The sequence below is a fragment of the Capricornis sumatraensis genome, chromosome 14 (assembly GCF_032405125.1).
Source record: "Capricornis sumatraensis isolate serow.1 chromosome 14, serow.2, whole genome shotgun sequence".
NCBI lineage: Eukaryota > Metazoa > Chordata > Mammalia > Artiodactyla > Bovidae > Capricornis > Capricornis sumatraensis.
In genome coordinates, this window is record NC_091082.1 from 34,451,829 (window position 1) to 34,474,383 (window position 22,555).

General features: G+C 50.8%; 1 protein-coding gene across 1 annotated transcript in view; it reads right to left on the minus strand.

Annotated features, from left to right (window-relative positions):
• The window catches only part of CAPN8 (calpain 8), a 75,178-nt gene that overhangs the window by 7,181 nt on the left and 45,442 nt on the right, over positions 1–22,555 (minus strand). Inside the window, exons 7-16 of the mRNA XM_068985637.1 lie at positions 21,604–21,689; positions 19,190–19,264; positions 18,297–18,457; positions 15,108–15,283; positions 10,871–10,882; positions 7,710–7,921; positions 5,260–5,296; positions 4,889–4,957; positions 2,099–2,156; positions 136–200 (exon numbers count right to left, since the gene is read on the minus strand). Coding sequence (XP_068841738.1) covers positions 136–200; positions 2,099–2,156; positions 4,889–4,957; positions 5,260–5,296; positions 7,710–7,921; positions 10,871–10,882; positions 15,108–15,283; positions 18,297–18,457; positions 19,190–19,264; positions 21,604–21,689 — 951 coding nt within the window. The remainder of the gene's footprint in view (positions 1–135; positions 201–2,098; positions 2,157–4,888; positions 4,958–5,259; positions 5,297–7,709; positions 7,922–10,870; positions 10,883–15,107; positions 15,284–18,296; positions 18,458–19,189; positions 19,265–21,603; positions 21,690–22,555) is intronic.

A 22,555-nucleotide genomic window follows, 5' to 3' on the forward strand; every position in this document is an offset into this window, starting at 1 on the left:
CCAGCTCAGGCATGTAGCTGCCATATGCTCAGAAAATGCTGGTTCCCTTCTCTCTCTTTCCCCTGCCTCCATCTCAGGTGGAGGAGTCAAGAAAACCAGGATCAAAGTAAAAATAATGTGACATTTAAAGGATACATCCATCAGGCTGATCATCTCTCTGCAAATGTTGATGTCAAATCCATCAAATTTGACGTCTGTTCCTAAATATTTAAATAGAAAGAGGTGGGCAGGGGGGCAGAGTCAGGATCATTTGAAGGCATGGGAAATAATCGCCCTGGTAGGAGGCCACCAAAGACACCAGCCAGAGTACAGAGCCGAACGTGAGCTCCACATAAACGAGTGAGCTTGGTGGCGGGCTCCTGGGAAGAGGCCCCCTGGAGTCCCAGAGGTGGATGCTGGCCTCGGGATTCAGTGTCAGAACCTCAGCTTTGCTACTCACAAGCCACGGACTTCAGCAAGCTAATATCTCTGAGCTGTGCTTTTCTGCTCCATCAATAAGAACAACAATAATACTCGCCCGCAAAGCTAACTGGTGATAAAATTAGATAATGTAAGTGAAGTTCTTAGCATGGTGCTTGGTCTATGACAAGTTCTTAATAAATCAGCTAACTTTTTATTGGCCAGGTATTGTTCGAAGCACTCTATTTTGTTTAGTCTCTGCATCAAGTCCAGCTCTTTTGAGACCCCTTGGGCTACACCCCAAGTAGCTCAGCAGAAAAGAATCTGCCTGCAATGCAGGAGTCTCAGGAGATATGGGCTTGATACCAGGATTGGAAAGATGGAAAGAGGGCATGATAACACACTCCAGTAGTCCTGCCTGGAGAATGCCATGGACGGAGGAGCCTGTGTCTATAAGATCACAAAGAGTCAGACACGGCTGAAGTGATTTAGCATGCATGCATGGACTGCAGCCCTCCAGGCTTCACCATCCATGGAATTTCCCAGCCAAGAATACTGGAGTGGCTTGCCATTCCCTTCTCCAGGGGATCTTACCAACCCAGGGATCAAAGCTGCATCTCCTGCGTTGGCAGGTGGATTCTTTACAACTGAGCCACCAGAGGAGCCCTCTAAGAACTGTACCCCATGTGGTAAATACCTTCATACCCATTTTATAGATAAGGAAACAGAGGCCCAGAGAGGTTAAATAATTTGCTGAAGATCACAGAACCCAGGCAGAGTTGGGATCTAAACACAGGCTATCTGGCTCCATAGCCCAAGCTTCTAACCACAACACACAGCCTCTCAAACAGTAACTGTTAATGTCACCGCTAAATTGCAGGCATCTCTGGGATCTACAGCCATCCCTGGCTCCATGCTCAACTTGCTCACACTTGAAAGTCAAGGCAGAAAGACACCAAAGACCCTGCAGCCCTCTCCACTTCCCTGGGCTCTTTCTCTGCCAGGCAGGAGGAATAGCTGGAGCAGAGGGTGGGGAGGGCCTCCAAGCCTGGGCTCTCAACCTCAGGGAGGTGCTTAGCCCCAGGGTGGGCTCACATCCGGCTTTGCCCCTGTGCCCTTCACGCTCAGACCCTTTCTGGCTGCCATGGGTAAACATGCCCATCACTCAACCAGCCTGAAGCCTTAACCTGGCCCATCCCCAAGCTGGGCAAGAAACCAGCTCCATGGATCTGCAGTTCATAGGAGAGGAACATGCTTTTCCTCAGCCTGGGTGAAGTTTGATCCTCTGCCAGCCCTCAGGACTTTAGCTAAAGTCTGAAGATGGAGAACTGTTATGATCGAAGACAGGCAGAATCCTCCCCTCTACACGCCTTCCCCAGAGGGGCACTACAGAACAGGATTTTCAAGCTGCATAGCTTCCACAGTACCAAGTTATTAATTTTGTGGGAGATTTTCATTTACATCACTCTCAGCCCAATTTCTTTCCTGCCAGGACTCAGGACTCTTTGCTGTAGGGCCAACTGACCCCAGCATCAGCCCCGCTCTCACCCTGCCCACCACCCCTCTGCTCCAGCCTCTCCCACCTGCCAGATGCTCTCTCGGTACAGATGGAATCAGGGCCCTGGTCCCCATCTGCAGTGCCCCTGGCCCAGTGCCCACCCCCACCCTCACTGGCTGAGGGCCCCCAGGAAGAACTTACGTTTGGAAAACACTTCATTCAGAGCTGTTCTGAGTTCACTGGCCCTGATCTCAGAATCCTAGAAAGAGGAACCCGAATGCAAAGCATGTCAGACCTTAATGAGTGTTTCAAGACACAAAATGAACGGTAGATTCAGACACCGGGTCCACTGACCCTATGATTTTTAAAAGGCTATGATAGCTTTAAAAAAAAAAAAATCGAATTCACAGCTTCTCTGGGGCCCCCACAGCCCAGTGAGAAGTGTATATTAATGGCGTGAGCAGGGTACACGCATAGCAGAAGGCTGCACACAGCGTCTACTGCCTTTCTCAGACTTGCCCAACCCGAGACCAAGACGGGCAAGAAGCAGAAAAGGAGCTGGCGCTGACGGCCACGTGCCTGGGGTGGAGCACCCTCAAAACCTCACAACAGCACTGTCCTCGTGTTAGGGTGAAGGAAGCTCTGACTTTGTAAACTGCGGAGCACCATATGGGCTTCCCTGGTGACCCAGTCAGTAAAGAATTTGCCTGCAATGCAGGAGACCCAGGTTCAATCCCTGGGCCAGGAAGATCCCCTGGAGAAGGCAATTCACTCCAGTATTCTTGCCTGGGAAATCCCATGAACAGAGGAGCCTGGAGGGCTATAGTCAATGGGGTCGCAAGAGTTGAACATGACTTAGCGACCAAACCACCACCAAACGCCATATACCTTTACCATGTAATTGCCATTTGCCTGCAATGTAATTGCTGGAGTTCACAGTCGCCAGTGGCAGAACTGGCATTCGAAACCTAAGTCTGTCTCACCCAAAGCACTCGCTTTCCCCACTGCATCTGTGGGAGCTGCCATTTCACATAAAGCCTACCTCATCCCGGAAGTAGAGATTTGGGGGACTAGGGTTCTTCACCTGCACGGGGCAGAGGATAAACACTGAGCCTCAGGATTACTGGTCCCTTAACAACCAGCTGGAGGACAGACCTCAGGCAGGATGCCGAAAGAAGCTCAGAGACAGTGAGGCTTAGAGAAGGGGCCCCAGACTAAAATCTGGGTTCCAGTCATACCTACCCCGTTTATTCGCCATGGGACCTTAGCCAAGTCACTTCCCCTGGTGAGGTGTGGTCTTAACACTTGTCTGCACGGGGCCCCATTTCTCCCCTCTTCCACCAGCCAGGCCCAAGCTGCTCGACTAGAAATAAGCAAGGTGGGAGCTGTGAGCTTGCCTGTGAGTGCAGCTGGCCTCATTCAGGCACAGAATGGTCAGCCTCAATAATAAGACCTGGGGACATCCTGAAAAGCCTCCAGGCCAAGAATGGGCTGTTGAGACCTTGATTGTCCTTCACAAGGCCTCATGTCCCAGCCAGCTCCTTAACCTCTCTGGGCCCGACCCTGCACCAGGAGAACAGTGACAGTGACTGATATTGCCCCACCAGGCAAGAGAGAAAAGATAAGGTACATGAAGAACTACACAAATAGGAGCTTTCATTTTGTTATCAGTCTTGATGTTCCAAATAAAATATGGTCCCTTAGAAGCTAAGGCAACAAGGTTTTGTTAGCAAAAACATTGGTCTAAGTGTCTATCTAAAACATAAATTGCCTCAATTTTGCAAAGCCTTCTTTAATGGCTATATAAAGGAATTGTGTTCCCAGGTTTTATTTTCTGCCAGGGATTTTAAAGTATTTTCTTCTACTCCGTCCTTAAGTCTATAAAGTGGCTCAGAGCTTTCCAAGGGTGGAGAGCATTGTTTTTCTCCTTCTGTTACAGAATGAATGTTTGCATCCTCCAAAATTTGTATGTTGAAATCCAACCCCCAATATTAAAGTATAGGAGGAGGGACCTTTGGGAGGTGATTAGGTCATGAGGGTGGAGCCCTCGTGAGTGGAATTAGTGCCTTTACAAAAGGGACCCCAGATGGATTCCTAATCCTCTTTCTGCCACATGAGACAGTGAGACGTGGGTCCTCAAGTTAGAAGACAGCCCTCCCCAGAATCTGACCAGGCCAACACCCTGATCTCAGACTGCTAGCCTCCAGAACTGTGAGAAATAAATTTCTGTTGTTCAAACGCTTTCCAGTCTGTGGTACCTTGTTATAGCAGTCCAAGATGATGGACGCCTTTCCAGGCCCTCTGGCAAACCTATTATCTTTCAAAGAGCAGTGCATTCGCTGTTTTTATGGGGCCAGTTGTGACACTCGGAGTCCGGAGTCTGCTCTGACTTACAGCCCCTCAGGACCAGAATCACAATAAGCCAAGTCAGCAGGACAGGGCGGGAAGGAGCAGTGGGCACACCAGCTCCACAAGCCCCCGAGCGGCGCTGGCACCTGGGCCAACCTTGACTCCCACAAGCCCAGCTCCGCCGGTGTCCCTGGGGGCAGGCAAGGCAGCAGGACATGAAGCACTTAGCCCAGGCCTGGTTGACTGAGCTGCCGGCCACCTGGGCTGGGCGATTCCTCTCATCTCTGAAGGATATAGGGAAGTTTGGCCTCTTGGTTTTCTAGTCAGGGCTCTGATCCACCAGGGTCAGTTTACACACAGAAAGGCTTTTGGCAGGACCTGGAGATTCAAATTTTCTACTTTCTCAAAATGCAAGACAACACAGCAAGAAAACTGGCCGTGGTCAAGCCCACAGTCCTCTCGCCAGCAGTGCAGGAAAGACCTCAGGCTTCAGACAGGAAGAGGCAACAGACAGACCTGCGAGGCCTGAGACCTGTGGCCCTTGCTACTCAAGGAGATGCAAACGACAAAAGACTCAGGTGACCTGAGCTTTCTCGAACACTCTCCTGCCCCTGTGGGAGCTCGTGTTCGCCCTCCACTCACCTTCCCGGCAAACTTCTCAAACAGGCTCCTCAGCTGGCCATCTTCTTGCTCCACCTCGCTGGGTGGTGGCTAAAAGGTGGGGCAGTTACAAAGTTAAGATGGGACTCACTGAGAAAAATGAAAGATGAAGATTTAAAATTCATCCGTGCATCATTCACTACATCTGTCGCTGGTCTGTTGTGTGCTCGGCACTAGGTGGGGATGGGGGGGGGTGGGCATGGTGATAAACAGGAGGGGTCCAGGGTCCTGGCCCCAGGAGCTTCCCATCCAGCCAGGCTCAGGGGTTGAGGGGATTCCTAGGCAACCAATAAGAAGCCCCAAATGACTGCTACAGGTAAGTGTCAGAGCTTGGCGTTTTAAAGGTGGCATACCTCATGTGGGTTTCCAACTACCACGTCCCCAATTTCCCTGAAACACAGAGAAAGGAAATAGCAAACATGGGTAAGGATTAACAAAACGTATAGCTAACGGCTAGGTTCTTTCAGGAAGTCTGTAGCCCAGCTGAGGGACCAGCTTCCCAACAGAAGACCTGGTTCCTACTATCACCAAACTGCATAAACTGAACCAGGATCCCTCCCTTCATGCCTCCAACTCCCACCCCACCCTGAGTTTTCACCAGAGTCAAGAGCTGCCAAGTTCAGTGGGCCCCTCATGGAATCCAGAATGTTCACCCTGGAGGACTACTCTTCTGAGGAATCCTCTCCCCACCTTTCCCAGTTACTAATCTCATCTTCCCAGCTATGTGAATCCTTGCTGAAATGGTATCTGGGGAATGAGTCACCAAGCCCACAACCCACGAGTCCATCCATACATGTACATGGTATGTGGGGCAGTATGTGTGTGTGTGTGTGTGTGTGTGTGTGTGTGGTGTGGGGGGGTGATACTACGTGTTAAGTGTGTGTATGTGGTGTTTGTGTGTGGTTTTATGTGTGTAGGTAGTATGTGTGTGGTGTGTATGTGTGTGATACATGTGATGTGTGTATGTACAGAAAGTATATCAGGTGTGTGCACGGTGTGTTTGTGGTGTATGTGTAGTATATGTATGTAAGGGATATGTGATCTGCATATATGTATGGCATGTGCATATGTGCGCACGGTGTGTATGTAGTGTGTGTGGTATGTCTGTACTGTGTTGGTAGGAAGGTGCACAGTATATGGGGTATGTGTGTGGTGTATGGGTGTGCAGTGTGTGGGTGTGTGTGGTATATATGTGTGTGGTGTGTGTGTGGTGTGTGTGGGTGTGTGTGGTGTGTATGTGTGTGGCGTGTGTGGTGTATGTGTGTGGTATGTGTGTGTGTGTGTGTGTGTGTGGTATGGGGGGGTGATACTACGTGTTAAGTGTGTGTATGTGGTGTTTGTGTGTGGTTTTATGTGTGTAGGTAGTATGTGTGTGGTGTGTATGTGTGTGATACATGTGATGTGTGTATGTACAGAAAGTATATCAGGTGTGTGTACGGTGTGTTTGTGGTGTATGTGTAGCATATATATGTAAGGGATATGTGATCTGCATGTATGTATGGCATGTGTGTATGTGCACATGGTGTGTATGTAGTGTGTGTGGTATGTCTGTACTGTGTTGGTAGCAAGGTGCACAGTATATGGGGTATGTGTGTGGTGTATGGGTGTGCAGTGTGTGGGTGTGTGTGGTGTGTATGTGTGCGGTGTGTGTGTGGTGTGTGTGTGGTGTGTGTGTTGTACAGGCAGCTATACTATGTGTTAAGCGTGTGTATGTGGTGTTTGTGTGTGTGTGGTTTTATGTGTATATGCAGTATGTGTGTGGTGTACAGGTGTGTGGTATATGTGATGTACGTATATCCAGAAAGTATATATCAGGTGTGCATATGGCGTGTATGCATGGTATATATATGTAAGGGACATGCAGTCTGCCTGTATGTATGGTATGTGTGTATGTGTGGTATGTGTGTATGTGCGCATGGTGTGTGTGTAGCATGTGTGGTATGTCTGTAATGTGTTGGTAGGAAGGTGCACAGTATATGGGGTATGTGTGTGGTGTGTGGGTGTATGGTGTGTGTTGGTGTGTGGGTGTGTGTGTGGTGTGTGTCGTGTGTATGTAGTGTGTGTGTGTGATGTGTGTGTGTGGTGTGTGTGTCGTGTGTGTGTGGTATGGGCAGCTATACTATGTGTTAAGTGTGTGTATCTGGTGTTTGTGTGTGTGTGGTTTTATGTGTATGTGTGTGGTGTATGTGTGGTATATATATGTAAGGGACACGCAGTCTGCCTGTATGTATGGCATGTGTGCATATGCACATGGTGTGTGTGTGGCATGTGTGGTATGTCTGTAATGGGTCGGTATGCAGGTGCACAGTATATGGGGTGTGTGTGGCATGTGTGTGTGGTGTGTGTATGTGAGATGTGCATGCATCGTATATGTGTGGTGTGTGATATGGGTGCGTGTGGTTTGTGTATGTGATGTCGGTGTGCATGGTACATGCAGCGTGTGCGTGTGTGATGTGTGTATGTGGCATATGAGTGTGTGGTGTGCAAGATAAGTATAAGAGAAGAGGCGGTCTTCTCACCCAGCTCCTCCTCTATGAGGCGCCCTCCCCACTGGGAGGAAAATGCTCTCACCCAGCTGTTACTGATGCCCTCTCTTGATCTTTTTAGAAGGAAAACTCTTCCCCTCCTACAGACCAACGTGGAGGGGCAGGAGGGGGCCCCCCTAATGAAGAACCCTTGCAGGGCAAACAGATTTCCTCCGGGGGCCGGGGGTGGGTCCCACACACCGACAGCGCCCTGCACCCTCGCGGGGCCAGCTCCCTCTGCGGCCCCTGCCACCAGCCCGCAGGGGAAGGACACGCACAGGGCCTTGGCCTTTTTCTCCGAGAACACCCTCAGGCAAAAGTCGCCGTCCTGGAAGGGCTCGAAGGTGGCCGGAACCACCACGTACTCCCCGGGCGGCAGCCGCACGCGCGCCGAGACTTCGCGCAGGTTGACGTAGGTGCTGGAGCGGGCAGCGGGCGAGCGGCCCAGGAAGAAGTCCCGGCCCAGGTGCGCGTCCGTGTGACTCTCCAGCTGCGCAGAGTAACACCGGGGTCAGTGTCTGCCCACATCCTGGAAGATAAGGGCCGCGGAGCTGGGCTCTATTGCGTTGATTTTGGGCTCGCTGATTTTTAACCCTGGGCTAAGAATCCCGGGTGTTCATTGGAAGGACCGATGTTGAAGCTGAAACTCCAATACTCTGGCCATCTGATGCGAAGAGCTGACTCATTGGAAAAGACCCTGATGCTGGGAAAGATTGAGGGCAGGAGGAGACGCGGACGACAGAGGATGAGATGGTTGGATGGCATCACCGATTCAATGGAGATGAGTCTGAGTAAACTCTGGGAGTTGGTGATGGACAGGGAGGCCTGGCGTGCTGCGGTTCATTCTTTGCGGGGTCTCAGAGTCGGACACGACTGAGCGACTGAACTGACTGACTGACAGAATCCATAGCCCTTGGACTCTGCAAACTCACCCTGTGTCCAGCAGCAGGTGCATTCTGAACACCTTCTGGGTGCCCGGCCCCCAGTCGAGGCACTGACCTTGACTACACAACCTCGGCCAGACCCCTTGCCCTCTTCCCAGCTAAGTAAAGGTTGGTTAACAGCGTCTCCATTGTGTGCTTGGCTTCTCTCTGGATATTTGTCCTTGTGAATCACCCCTCATTGAACCCAACAGACTCTTTCTCAGCATCTATACCTGGGGAGTGGCTCTGAGCTACCCAGTACAGGCCTATGGCTTAAATCCCAGTTCTCAAGCATCAGCAGCCAGAAGGACCTGTTCATCTTTATCTGGCTGGGGAAATTGCCCTGCCAGGTAACCAGGGCATTAGGCTGGACAGTCAGGGAGGCAGACAGAGGAGGCGGCCACAGCCAGACCTCCCTTGGTGCCTTGGCTCTCATCTGAGGGAAAAGATGCTCCCATAACCCACTTGTTTGTTGGAGGGAGGCGGAGGCTAGGAGTGATGACACCAGCTAATTAGTGGCTGCAGAGTGCTTCGAAAACATAGGTGCCCATGTTATGATTGCTGTAATTAAGCCTCCCCTTAGCACTGTATTTTATGATCAATCTTCATCAAGATACCTGTGGCAGAGGGCAGGTGCTGGTAAGCTACAAGGGCAGTGACTTCTGTGTGACCTGGAGCTGGATTGCCTACCCCAGACTCACAGTGTCCACTCATGGTCACCAGACCCTCTTTAGATCCCAGGTCTGCTAAACAGGGGAGGAAGGCAGGGCCACCAGCCCCCACTTCCCTGGTCAGGACCCCACAGGACCCCCCAGTGAGCACCTGATGACCTGGGTGCCAGGGCAGCCACAGCCTTGGGATCCCTCCCTGAAAATTTTTATACTCTGGGGGCATGCCAGCAAGGTCTTGGCCAAGTCTAAGCATTACTGGGATAAATGTCATTCTTGCCGTCCCTGATGACAGCAATCAGCAGGGGGAGGTACCAGTAACGTAGAAGTGGGGGCGGGGGTTGTGTTGGGAGAAAGGCAAATCGAGTTCTAGTAAGAACCGAGGGCTGGGACAGATTACAGAAGCCTCATTCGGGAGGCCAGAGTGAGAGATGGAGAACACAGAGGAAGGAGCTGGCACCCCTCCGTCTTACTGGAGACTCTACACACACGTGCTCCAGGCTCCCGGCTCTCGCACCTCCCTGTGGCCTGGCCCAGCCACCAGTGTGTGGGCCCAGGACCAGCATGAGCAGCCCTGGGGGACTCGCTGGGAACACAAGTTCTTGAGCCCCACACCAGACCTACAGACTCAGAGATTCTGGGGTGGGGGGCAGTGGGCTAATGCTTTCACAAACCCCCAGGGGCTTCTGAGCAGTGGTTCGGAACCACTGACCAGAGATTCCACACCACTTGGGGATCACGGGATCCACAGAGTCACTCAGAGGGCACAGGGAAACTCTGCAGGTAGAGGCTCCTCCAGGCGTGCAGAGGGGCCTCTCCCAGGAACCAGCCATTTCTGGTGGGAATCACCACCCATCAGACTTAACACAAGTCTGTTTAATTACTTTTGAGTGGTGACAAGGGCTTGCCTTGAATCATCCATACCCCCTTTCCATACCCCCTTTTCTGGCGCCGTCATAACCAATAATATGCATTTGGGAGTCAACGGGCAGGGTAGATCAGTGGTCAGCACCTTTGGAACAAGGCATGGGCTGGAGCCTGTGAACTTGGGCTTCACTGGCACATGCTACCAGGTGGCCAAGGTTGAGAACCCGGGGGGGAGGGGTAAGCACAGCAGGGCAAACGTACTTCTACATAACTAGAATAACAGACTCTGGCGGGGGGAACTCCAGACAGAAGCATTTCCTAACCTCAGCTGCACATTGGAATTACCACAGAGGTTCTGCTACAATTGCTCAGGGCATGAGATGTCTAAGAGTTGCCTGGTATCCCCAGCGTGCAGCCGAGGGGAGGCCTGCCGGGTTGGGATGAGCTGGGACCTGACTGGGTACCAGCTGCGTGGACAAGGCACTCTTATAAGTGTGCCCTACCAGCCCCTGCCCATGAGGCCACTGGCATTGCTGGCTGAGGTCTGGGACGGCAGCAGGAAACCCCAGAGGTAAGGAAGACCTTGATGATGTTTCTCTCAAACCCAGCTGTAAATCACTGAGGAGCACGGGAACAGCCAGAAGCCAAAAAGATAAAACTGGTGCTTCCTTTTCTTATCAGACACGAGGGCATTTATTCCTGTTAGCTAGATAAACAGGAGCCTGAGTGAGCTACAGTCATCTTGTTTGGATCAGAGCACCAGGCACACAGGGGGCAAGGGTTACCACTGTGCCCTTCTTGGCGGGTGGGTCCCAAATATCTTTACCAGGTCTCAAGGTTACCAGCTCACCAGATCCTGTAGTTGGTCTGTGGGAGAGCCAGCTTCCATCAGAGGAAGCTGATGTCGCCAGGTGCCCATCTGTAGAGGCTGCCCAGCTCTTCCTTACCAAAGAGGGGACATCTCCATCAGCATGAACATACCTCTTTGGGTATCTACAGGAAGGAGAAAAGAACAGGTCACCCAAGGGTGCCTCGCCCCTCCCCTTGTGGTGTTTCGTCCCTCCCCTCATCTAGCGCAGACTGTGCCGTCCTGGGCCAGTGGGAGGAGGCCTGTGCTAAAGTGAGAGACTCATCAGCATTTCTGAACCTGGAAAGTCATTGGTGAAGAGCAAGACCATCTGTGGACTAGTGAGCCCTAGAAATCTGAAAGAAAGGGAAAAAAAGAGTTCTGCTTAATTTTCTTGTTGTGTAATCTACTAGGATCCCAAATATTTTAAGAGCAATAGCCTTGGGGTTTACATGAGAACTAACATCTTACAGGCCTACAGACCTGGCCTCCAGATCAAGGACTTGTCCAGAAGAGGCTGTCACTCAAGTCAAGACATAATTTAATCACCATTCACTACAGGGATTCGTCCAGGAAGAGGCACGTGACCCAAGTCGAGTCCATCAGAGACTTCGCTATGATTTTTGAATTGGAACTAAGGGAAGAGGGTTCTTCTTTTACGTGGACGACATTAGGGAGATTGTGCAGAAAGCGAGTCTGGGAGGATGGCATTGACACCAGAGGGCAGATGTGGAGATAAAGGGTCCTGAGAACAGGCAAGTCCCCTGTCCCAAGCATTCCTGTCGTTCTCTGGGTTTGCTTACATGAGCTGGTAGATTCCTTTTCACTAGTCTGTGTGCGTGCTTAATCACTCAGCCGTGACCAACTCTTTCCGACCCCATAGACTGTAGCCCACCAGACTCCCCTGTCCATAGGGGTTCTCCAGGAAAGAATACTGGAGTGGGTTGCCATGCCCTCCTCCAGGGGATCTTCCCAACCCAGAGATCGAACCCAGGCTTCCTGAATTGCGGGTGGATTCTTTACCATCTAAGCCACCAGGGAAGCCCAAGAATACTGGAGTGGGTAGCCTATCCCTCCTCCAGGGGATCTTCCCAACCCAGGGGTCAAACCCAGGTCTCCCGCATTGCAGGCGGTTTCTTTACCAGCTGAGCCACCAGGGAAGCCCCTGGTCTAGCTGGGTCTGTTATTTGCAGCTGGAAACTGTGATGCCCACAGGAGATCTCGGATGCAGAGTGGGAGGCCCCACGTGCCCAGATAGAGAGAGGTTTCAACCCCCAACTTGGCCCCTGCCACACAGGCTGTTTAGACCAGAAGAGCCGGAAGGGCATTGTTTGTGGCTTAGGTCTGTGGGCAACTGCCAACACTGAAGGAAAAAAAGGAAATCTGGATCAGCTGGCATCCTCACTCTGCAGCCCCCGTTTATAATTGGCAGCAGAGGTGGAAAAGTCTGGGGCCACTGGCACTCCTCTGACTTTGCGTCTAAAGCTGAGATCCCCCATGCAGAGGCCCTGGCTGTCCGGGAGAGCAGAGCTCCTCAGGGGACTGCCTCCTAGTACCTGTCTAACCGCCTTCACCACCCGCTCAGCAGAGACTCCCTTAACCACCTCAGAGGTCTTTCCATTTAACCTGCCCACCACCTCGGGCAATATGCTCTGAAACCACAGCCAAGAGTCCCTGGACAGGAACGGAGCCAGGCAGCGTCCAGGCAGAAGACAAGGCCAGCCTCGCCCAGTGATAGATGGAAGGGGACAGTCACCTTTGAAATGTAGGATCCTGAATGCAAATGACAGGCCTGCCTGGCAGGAGCCTGTTGTCACCACAGGAAGATAACAGGGGAGAGAATGGAGGCCAGACAAGCAGGGCTCTTTAGCCTTCGGGGCTTTTCTGGCTGCTTCTCAATCAGTGTCAAGTTCCCAACCTCAAGCCAGACTCCAGTTTACAGACAGTTAAAGCCAGAAAGGCGGGGGGGGGGGGGGGGGGGGGGGGGCAGGGGCGGGGCAGGGGTTGCTTCCCAGGTGGCGCTAGCAGTAAAGAACCCACCTGCCAATGCAGGAGACATAAGAGATAGGGGTTCAATTCCTGCATTGGGAAGATCACCTGGAGAAGGAAATGGCAACCCACTCCAGTTTTCTTGCCTGGAGAATCCCACGGACAGAGGAGCCTGGTGGGCTACAGTCCATGGGGTCGCAAAGAGTTGGACATGACTCAGCGGCTAATACTTTCAAAGCCAGAGGAGGCAGTTCCAAGGGTCAGAGAACAGTACCCCCTACAACCCCTGCACTTCCTCTGTCCAACACCAGGTCCTTTGAACAAGCCCAGACACTGCCTCCACCCTCAGACATCCCTACAGTGCTGCACATGCCCTCATCCTAACCCTAAAGTTTGTGTTCACAGATGTCATGCTCTAGATTAGAAGCCTCTGGCTATAAGCAGGTCCACGGATCACATACATGGCGTTATTTTAAAAGCAGCTATAAACTGATGTCTGAAAAACTGACATGCTGTATATATTATTTATGAGAGCAAATGCCATGCCCACAAAGCTATTTCCGTGTGTTAGCTCATGTTCCAAAGAAAGAAAGCTTTTCTGATCCTGTTATAGAAGGTAGAGCCTGTGGATGAAAGCTGGTGGCCACATTCCCTGTTGCAGCCCACCCTTCGGCCATACCTGCCTACTGCTCACTCTCCAAAACTGTCGCTTTCTCTCCTGCTGTCAAGAAGCACACGCTGTCCCCCTGTGGCTGGAAAGTTTTCCCTCATTCATCTTTGAAATCCAGCTCACTTTTTGATGCCCTGATCAAAGTCTTCTCCACGAAGCTGTCCCTCTCTGAGGAGGCCTCAGCCCACAGTGTGGGTCCTCATCACAGCAGATCTGACCACCCCACAGTTAGTGGGGTGTGTGTGTGTGTGGTTTTCCCCTTGAGATTATGAACACCTTGAGGGCAATAACCTTGTGCTATTCCTCTGCATCTCAGCCTTCAGCAAGGGACCTGGTGGATACACACTAAAGATGGGTTGAATTGATATGCACGGGCTAAGTGCTTCTTCAGTTTTGATAAAGAATCTGCCTGCAATGTGGGGAACCTGGGTTCAATCCCTGGGTCAGGAAGATCCCCTAGAGAAGGGAATGGCAACCCTCTCCAGTATTCTTGCCTGAAGAATTCCATGGACAGAGGAACCTGGCTGGCTACAGTCCATGGGATCACAAAGAGTCGGACATGACTGAGTGACTAACACTTTCACTTTCTATAAAAAAAGAATCTGGTTGAGTACTACTTACATTCTAGGTGGAGGTGGAAGGGCTAAGCTGGAATAGAACTGGAGCTTATTTATTTGAAATTCTTTTCTCCAGCCATCAAACAGCAATTATTTTTCAATTCCCCATTTCTTCAACACAAAATATACACACACACACACACACACACACACACACACACACACACACCCTAAACTCTAAAGCCCTAAGTTCCTAAATAAGAGAAAGAAAGGGGCTGGAAGTTGTATGAGCTTAACAGTCACAATTTTCCTTACTGGTTTCTTATTATAATACTTCTTTTTCATGCAGTAATTTATACTGAGGTGTTGGGCCTCCAGCCAGCTCTTGGTCCTTCTGATTAGAATTGTATTTTTCCCAAGAAATTCATTTTTAACAAAAATCTATAAAAACAACCACCACGAATCCCTCCAGAATTCATTATAGAAAGTCTTTGCCTATATTAAAAAGTGGATTCCAATTTGATCCTGGCTAGGCTTATTAAGACCCAGAGGTCTTGCTTGAACATATCTATGAGGCTGTGAAATCTATACTGAGGTGGTTACCGGGGCAAATTGGGGTATTAAGCCAGGCACTGCAGCCTGGGCCAAGAGCCAGCTATGACCTTCAGTCCAGAGATACCAGAACTGAAAATGACCTGTGGCTCCTTTTACCCCAGCCTGGTGTGTCCCAACAAGTGTCTTGGGGTTACCCCAAGAGGAGGGTGTTTGTCTTTGGCTTCCATAACCAGCTTCCCTGTCCCTACTCTGTGATGTCCTCAAACTCCTGTGTCACCTTCTTGGCTCCTGTCCCCTGAGAAGCCTATACCTGGAAAGAGTCTAATAAGTATGTTTACACTGAACAGGCAATGACAGGGAAAAGTTTAATGAATTACACATCTCGATGTTAATAACAGAGATTTAAGCCAAAGGAATGAATCTCTAATTGTGAAATTCAGGCCTCAGTGAGGCCATTGAGAGAAGCATTTTAGGGGAGCAAGGAAAAAGCTTGATTAGGAACAGCCAAACAAAAAGAAAGATGCACTTCAATTGCTGGCCAAAATATTCTGACCAAAGACATTAGGTGTGCCATGATGGCTGACTCCAGCTGCAGAGTACCTTGTAGACAGCATAGCCGATGCTGAGCATGCCCTGTCCCATCCTCTTCTGTCGCCGGCGATTCTTCTGCATCAGCCCCAGCAGTACCGTGCAGCAGGGTTCACTGACGCTCTCCTCCTGGTGATCGTCCACCTCATCCAGATGGATTTTGAACTGAGGATTGGTCCAGTAAGTGGCTGGAAGTCGCCCAGGAGACGGTGGTTCCCCACAAGGCAGGTGAGGAGATCAGGAAGAACAGAATGAAAGGGAGGAACTGTGATCATCCCCAGAAAGCATAACCCTGGCCAAACTGTGCCAGGTAAGCAGGCCTCAGCAAGATTGCTTCCCAAGGTCATCGGCATTTCCTCCTATCTCCCTACCCTGCCCACATACCAGCACACACACACCCAGCAAATGCAAACTTTGCACTTGTCCATTTCATCAACCAGGGGCCCTGATATGCTTGACTGGGATATTCAAGGTCCCGAGGTCCCAGGGCTACACGAGGTCCCTCTGGGAAAGGCCACGTCTTCCTGAGGAAATGGTTAACATCTCCTTGTTCCCAGCTCCAGGCCTGTGAAGATGAGCCCAACTCCTGGAGAAAGGAGGTGTCTGGGGAACAAGCAGGTCTCCGGCTCAAATGAGAAAAGTCCAGTGAAGACTAGGAACCAAGGGGGCCTCTCCTGACAGGCTGTAAAGATGACCACTCTTGCCCCCAGGAAGCCCCATCTGATGGGCCCCTGCTTCAGATCACAGCCTGAAACAGCCCTGGTTACAGATCCTCTGTCCAGAGGCCCCGAGGCCTCTCTAGATGATTCGGCATTGCAGCCAGTGATGAGATACACTCCCTCAAGGGTACAGTGGAGAAGGAAGTGCCAACCCACTCCAATGTTCTTGTCGGGGAATCCCATGGATGGAGGAACCCAGTGGGCTATAGTTCACGGTGTCGCAAAGAGTTGGACATAACTGAGTTGACTAGCACTTCAAGTCACTTCAGTAGTCTCCAGCTCTTTGTGGCCCCATGGACCATAGCCCACCAAGCTCCTCTGTCCATGGGATTCTCCAGGCAGGAATACTGAAGAGGGTTGCCATGCTCTCCTGCGGGGGATCTTCCTGACCCAAAGATCAAACCTAAGTGTCTTATGTCTCCTGCACTGGCAGGCGGGCTCTTTACCACTAGCACCACCTGGGAAGCCTAACTGGTGATTAAGAAGCATGTCTGCCACACCACCTGTGGATATTTTAAAAGACTGCTTCATTTCAAATATAATCTTTAAAAAAAAATCTCTCCAAATAGCGACTGTACAAGGTAAGGCACAGAGAGGGCAAATGGGTCACCCAGGGGCAGACAGCAATTCTATGTCAGACTCAAGTAGCAGAACATAATTGAGGAAGACGGGCTCGATGGGCCATCTCCATGCCAGGGCCTCAACAATGTCGATAATGATGTGCCTGGGGGCAGGCGGGGCAGGGGGCAGGGGGCGGGGAGTAGTAGGAGAAGAAGGGGTCCTCTAAATAAGGGTCCAATTTGATGAAATAACAAGGCTTTCACAAATGACCAACAGCCACTGGTTATTATACTTTCTTAACAATAAAATTACAATCCCACCTTCCCAGAACCTCCACTTTCAATTTTTTTTTTTTTTTTTTTTTTTTTAGGACACAAGTGTGTAGATTTTAAAGCCAAATATCTGCCGACTCCAGAGGAGCCAGAGACAATTCTGCAATCTTCTGTACTTACATCATTACCAAAGGGCAGGAACCATCCATCTCTTCTCGACAGCTAGCTGGCGGCACAGATGGGGTCGCAATTTCGTGCATACAGATACCTTAGGCACCCCCTACAGTGCCAAGCTCCCAAAAACGATCCATGCAAATTTCCAACACATTTTCTAAGAGCTTGCTAATGGTGAGCATATTTTAATTTCTCCCAAATGCAACATCACTGCAATCCCTACATATTTTTGTTTACTCCTTAACGGAGCTCGAAGAAGAGAATGGGTCATAAAAATAATATATCCCATTTGTATAACACTACACCGTTTACAAAGCACTTCCAAAAGCTAGTATTATCCCTCCACTTTGACTATTGGGAAATTGAAGCTTAGAACAGGGAAATGACCCTCCCAGGGTCCCAGAGCCATTAGACTGAGTGTCTGAGCAACTGTGGCATGAAAGGAACTCCCTCCTCCGTCTCTGCTCAGTGTTCATCTTGGCCATCAGAAATGGGAGCTTAGGTTGGAGGGGGACAAAGAACCAGAGACCCAGTTAAGCCCCAGGATTCCACCCACGTGGGACTTTGTTCTAATGCTGCTTCCACACCCTGAGCACAGGCCTGCACTGAGCTCCGTCTTGAGAACGAAGCCCAGCGCTTATTCGTCCATCAACAAGGTCAACATCAAACTAGGAGAGGGAGCATGGAGCCTGGGGAGGTGGGAAGTGGAGAGGGCGGGTTTTGCTTTCTTTCATTTCTCCTGAGAGATGTGGGGCTGTTTTTCGGAGTTTCTTCCTCTGCTGCTGCCTCAGGTGATTCGACCTAGGAGGAGCCTGTATGTGTAGACATTAGTGATCTCCCGCCAATGGGAAGGCTTCCCACCTTTAAGGACAGGGGCCCAGGTTAGCACAGCAGCAGTGGTTTGCACCAGACTCTCCCCACCAGGGAGGGTGCTCCAATGACTCCCAGGGGGAGCAGAGAGTGGCCACTCCCATGTCCTGCGTGTGACCACCCCTGATCAGGCTGTCAGGCCCCGCCACCTCCAACTTAGGTACAACAAAGCAGAACAGCCACTCGGATGCGGTCTCCCGACACAGTGACGCTGCACCTGTCCCAGGGCGCAGTGGGCCAGTGCCAGCCAGCTGGGCCGGGTGGAGATGGAGGAAGCCCCAGAGAAGAACAAGAGACCTTGGTGCAGGATGCCAAATGCATGGTTAGTACAAAGAAGAATAGCCTTTGGGGGCAAGGGGCAGAAAGTCTGAACACGCAGAGATGCTGAGATCGAGCCGCAGGTAAGGGGCTGCAGAGTCACCACCCACCCCTGCTGCCTTGGCCTCCAAGCCCCAGAAAGAGGCTGGGCCACCACGTGGTGTCAGGAGCCAGAGGACAGAGTGCAAAGGCATTGTCCCAAGGTTAATGGATAAGGATGTCCAGCCCAGGGAGGACAATACAGGAGACGAGGTGGACACAGCATTACCCTCCTCCCCCCATCTCACCTGGGTAGTTCTGGCAGCCTCCAGCCGTGGAGCCCCGAGTCCAGCGCCCATTGAACAGCACCAGGCTCCACTTGTGCACCTCCTCACTGCTCAATGAGTCCAGGGACAGGTTGCAGATCTCCAGCCGAGAGAACTGCCTCAAGAAATCCGAAAAAGACATCCTGGGGGCAAAGGGATCAGTGAGCTCTTGGTCAAGAGAGCTGGGCTGGAAAGGTGGTGGAAGGTGTGGCCCAGTGGGCACAGGACAGAACAGAGGCCATGGGCCAACTAAATCTTTCCTACACCCCACTGTACAAATACGCAGTGATCATTGGCTAAATGTCTCACTATTTCTTTTTAAATGACTTATAATTTACCAGTCAAACAATGGTATTTTAACAGCAGTGAAGAAAGTGTACAGTATTGGCAACTTCCTCACTATTGCTTGCATCTCTGTTCTTAAAAAGCTCCCCTCGTATATCCAACCAACCAGCAAAGAGACTGAACCGTAAACTGCAGAGACCCTGGGAAGTAAAATGAACCAGGTCACCACCTCGAGGTGACTGGTTAACTCTGATTGGTGTTCAGCCTAGAGATGGTCCCTAAGCCACACAGTCTAACCGTGTCCGTATTATCTTCCTTAGGGAGTGAAGGAAGTTATCGTATTTTGATGCTAATCTAAACCTTGGACTTTGAAAATATACAGAAACTGAGAAAGTCAGGTTCATAGCTAATCCATGTTGAGGCCCAGATATCTTGGTTTCTACCTTTTACTGGAGTAAAAGGGGAAGAAGAAAGAAGCCCCCTGGCCGGAAACCACCTTGACTTCCTGGAACACCTGGAGAGAACTGCCCATGTGCAAACCAGGAAGGAACCCACAGCCAAGAGGACAGCGCTCCTGCAGACCCTCTCACCAAAACTCTCCATCCTCGGCTTTCTTGCCCAGCTGTTCTTTCTGCCTGGGGTCTATGTAATTCCACTCCGGTGCACTGGGAAAGAAAGAATAAAGTTGTTTTTTAAGGAAGCAGAGGTGATGGTTCTTGAAGAGCTTGCTGCAGAGCAAGCTGTTTACTGCAGCTCTCAGCTTCCTACCCTCCCCAGCTCCCAGCCCCCCCACCAACCCCAGACTTGGGGGATACTGAAATGACTGAGGTGGAGAGGGTATGAGAGGGTAGGGGGTGCAGCTGGGGAAGGGACGGGACTCTACAAGCACACGAGCAGGGTGAGCCCAGACATGCAGCAGGAGGAAGCCTGGGCCATGGCTTTGCTCTAAGTTCACTCTCCAGCCAAGTTCTACATTCACGTCTGATTCAGCCCCCCAGGCCCTGGATCACAGGCCTGGGCAAGTCCGGGGGGAGAGCTGTGAGAATGGCCAGCAGAGAAAGGCCATCTCCTCCTCTTCTCAGCTGGGGAGACATCCTTCTGGCTTATCTGAGGTGAAGATACCGTGAGAGGGGCTAAGCATCTTGGACACATAAACGTAGTCCCCTTGCCGAGCCTGCCAATCACACCCAGTTCTGTGACAGTTTCCCTGGAGTAATGGCACCCTGCGAGGCCCCCTGCTGGCAGCCTTTCCATGGCAATACCCACATAGTTTGTTCAAATGCCATCTCCAGCTACCTGACCTTTAAGAAGTGAGGTTTCCCTGAAATATGTATGCAGTGTCTAAATAACTAAGCAGCATCGAGATCCATCTTTAAAAAAAAAAAAAAATCCCTTCTCTGAATGCTTTTGGCAAAACGTGAAGACCTCCCCTTGGCTGCATGAACACCAGGACTAAGCCCAGCCTCTCCCTCCAGGGGGGCTCTCAGGTCCCCTAAGGATCAGGCAGAGGAGCTCTCAGGGCCTCTGTAATTCATGGAAACAGTCACTGAATCAGAACCAAAGCTCAGAATGTGCTTGTCATAACAAAGATTAGGAGACAAGTTGGAGAATTTGAGATCTGACCTAAATATCCCAGTTGGTTTCTTGAAACTAACTGGAAAAAAAAAAATTTTTTAATTTAAAGACATTGGGCTGAGGCTAGGGGGCGTCTCAAAGAGCTGCAGGACCCTCCCCTACAACACCCCTATATAAACACCCCAGGCTGCGTCTCCAGATGGTGGGGCCCGCCAGTCATCACCTCGAACCCCTGGACCTGTCCCAGCCTGTTATAGACCGAGCGGCATCAGGGAAAGGAGATAAAGTCCCATACACCCTGTCAACAGCTTGGGAAACAGCTGCTGCTTAAAATGGCCAAAGCTCAGGGTTTTGATTTCATTCAGCCATGACACGCTTTTGGGGCAGTTGGTGGAACTAAGGTTTTGGGTTTTGCTCCATCACAGGCAGTAGAATGACAAGTCTTTCATACGGGAGGCCATCTGTGGCCCTGGGGACCTGTGTTTCTTCGGGACACAAACCTAAGGGAAGGACTGCAGTTAAGAGCAGTAATGACGTCTGATTAGTTCATAAAAGTAATAAAGTTCCCTTCCAAAGCCCTGGTGGCCTCATGCAGTACACACAGAATATGGGGTACATATGAGGCTTAAGGATGTGCTTTTTGGGGAGGGTGTTTTTATGACCATTCCCATTTCTGGCGGCTCTTCATCCATGACACTTGTGTGTGCTCATCCACCCCCACCGGCGCCAACCTGCCTCCCCCGTGCCAGCAGCGCTAACTAGGGCAGAAACCAGACCATGCTCTCTCCATCTTCCCGCACCACGGTGGCACTGGTTCCAGAACACAGCTGTCCCGGGACACCACGGAAGGTCTGGGTTCAGGCACCATCTCTGAGAGGCCTGGGTCCCTCCAGTCATTAACGGCTTTGTCCGGAGAGATCAGTACCCGCCAGAAATGAGCTCTCAGCGAGCGGGCACCCGTCCCGTTCATCCTCCTGCCTGCGGCGGCCAGTGGCACCTCTAAGGTTCAGTTCCTCTTTCTAAGCGCGTTTCTTCCTCGTGCTGAGGGGTTTGGCCTTTGTCAGAGTAACCAGACTTTGCGAAGTGGAAAGAATTCGATCGAGAGTGATGGGTCTCACCTTTGGATGACCACCGTGGTACACAGAAAACAAGCGAACCCTCGGGCGCTAAGTAAAATTCCACTGAGCTGCCAAACTTGCAAATGCCAGAGCAGAGCAAGGAATCAAAGACTCCGGCTGAGTGGGTTTTGTTTGGCTTTTCCCCACCTGGAACCATCTAACGTTCTTTCCTAAACAGGCTGTGTGATTTGCGGACAGGAAGCGCTGCGAGCGCACTGCCCTGAGGGTCTCAGAATCACTGCGCGCGTTTTGCCTGATGCCTTCCCCGCAGAGGGAGGTGGGCACAGGCAGGGAGGGAAGGGAGAACCTACTCGTCGCTCCAGGCCCCCTTCCACTCCACTTCGCCCCACGGGTTCCGGAGTCTGATCAGCCTCTCTGGACAGCCCCGGAAATCCACCTGCAAGGGCCATACACAAAGGCAACTGAATCTCCACACCCACCCCTGCAGCCCTGCGTTCTTGTCTACACCTGAGCGGACTTGCATTCAATTCCTCAAAGGCCCCTAAACATGGCTTCTTTTCACACATTTTTTCAGGCCTTAGCTCTGTTTTCCACAATCTGGTTGAATAAATAGTGAGTCTAGCATAAAAAAAAAAAAAAAAACAAGCATCTGTCGCTTTAACTTGACTTAAAATTTTATAGTTGACTGACTCAGTTCTTAACATATGAGACCCATTGATAACAAATGCCCCCTCAACAAATACTAAGAGCAGAGCGGTTAGCATTTCATGAGCTGGTGCTATGACCTGGGCACCAAGCTGGGCCTTTCAGATGCCTTATCACCTCATTTAAACTTCACAACCATCCTATAAGCTGGGTGCTATTATTATCTTCATTTTAATCTCCCTCAAAACTCTGAGACACAGACAGAGTGGATATATGTACATGGATAACTGATTCACTTTGTTGTACACCTGAAACTAACACAACATTGTAAGTAAAATAGATTCCAATAAAAATTAAAAAAACAGCACTTCTGAGACCTAGACAGATGGGTTGAATTATCCAAGATTACCTAGTTAGTAAGTAGTAGGTGGAGGACAGGCACCCAGGCAGCCTGTCTGAAAGCCCATACATTCATCCACCTTCCCCTACTCGCTATGGAACCCCATTTGTGTATTTGCTCACATACACAAACACGATGAACTATTCAGTCTTCAGTATCTGACCTTCCTTCATATCCTCCATCATGGCCTCAACCCAGTGTTTACACACATATGCTGAATTCAAGTTTGGGAATTGACTTCATTAAGGAGCATATTT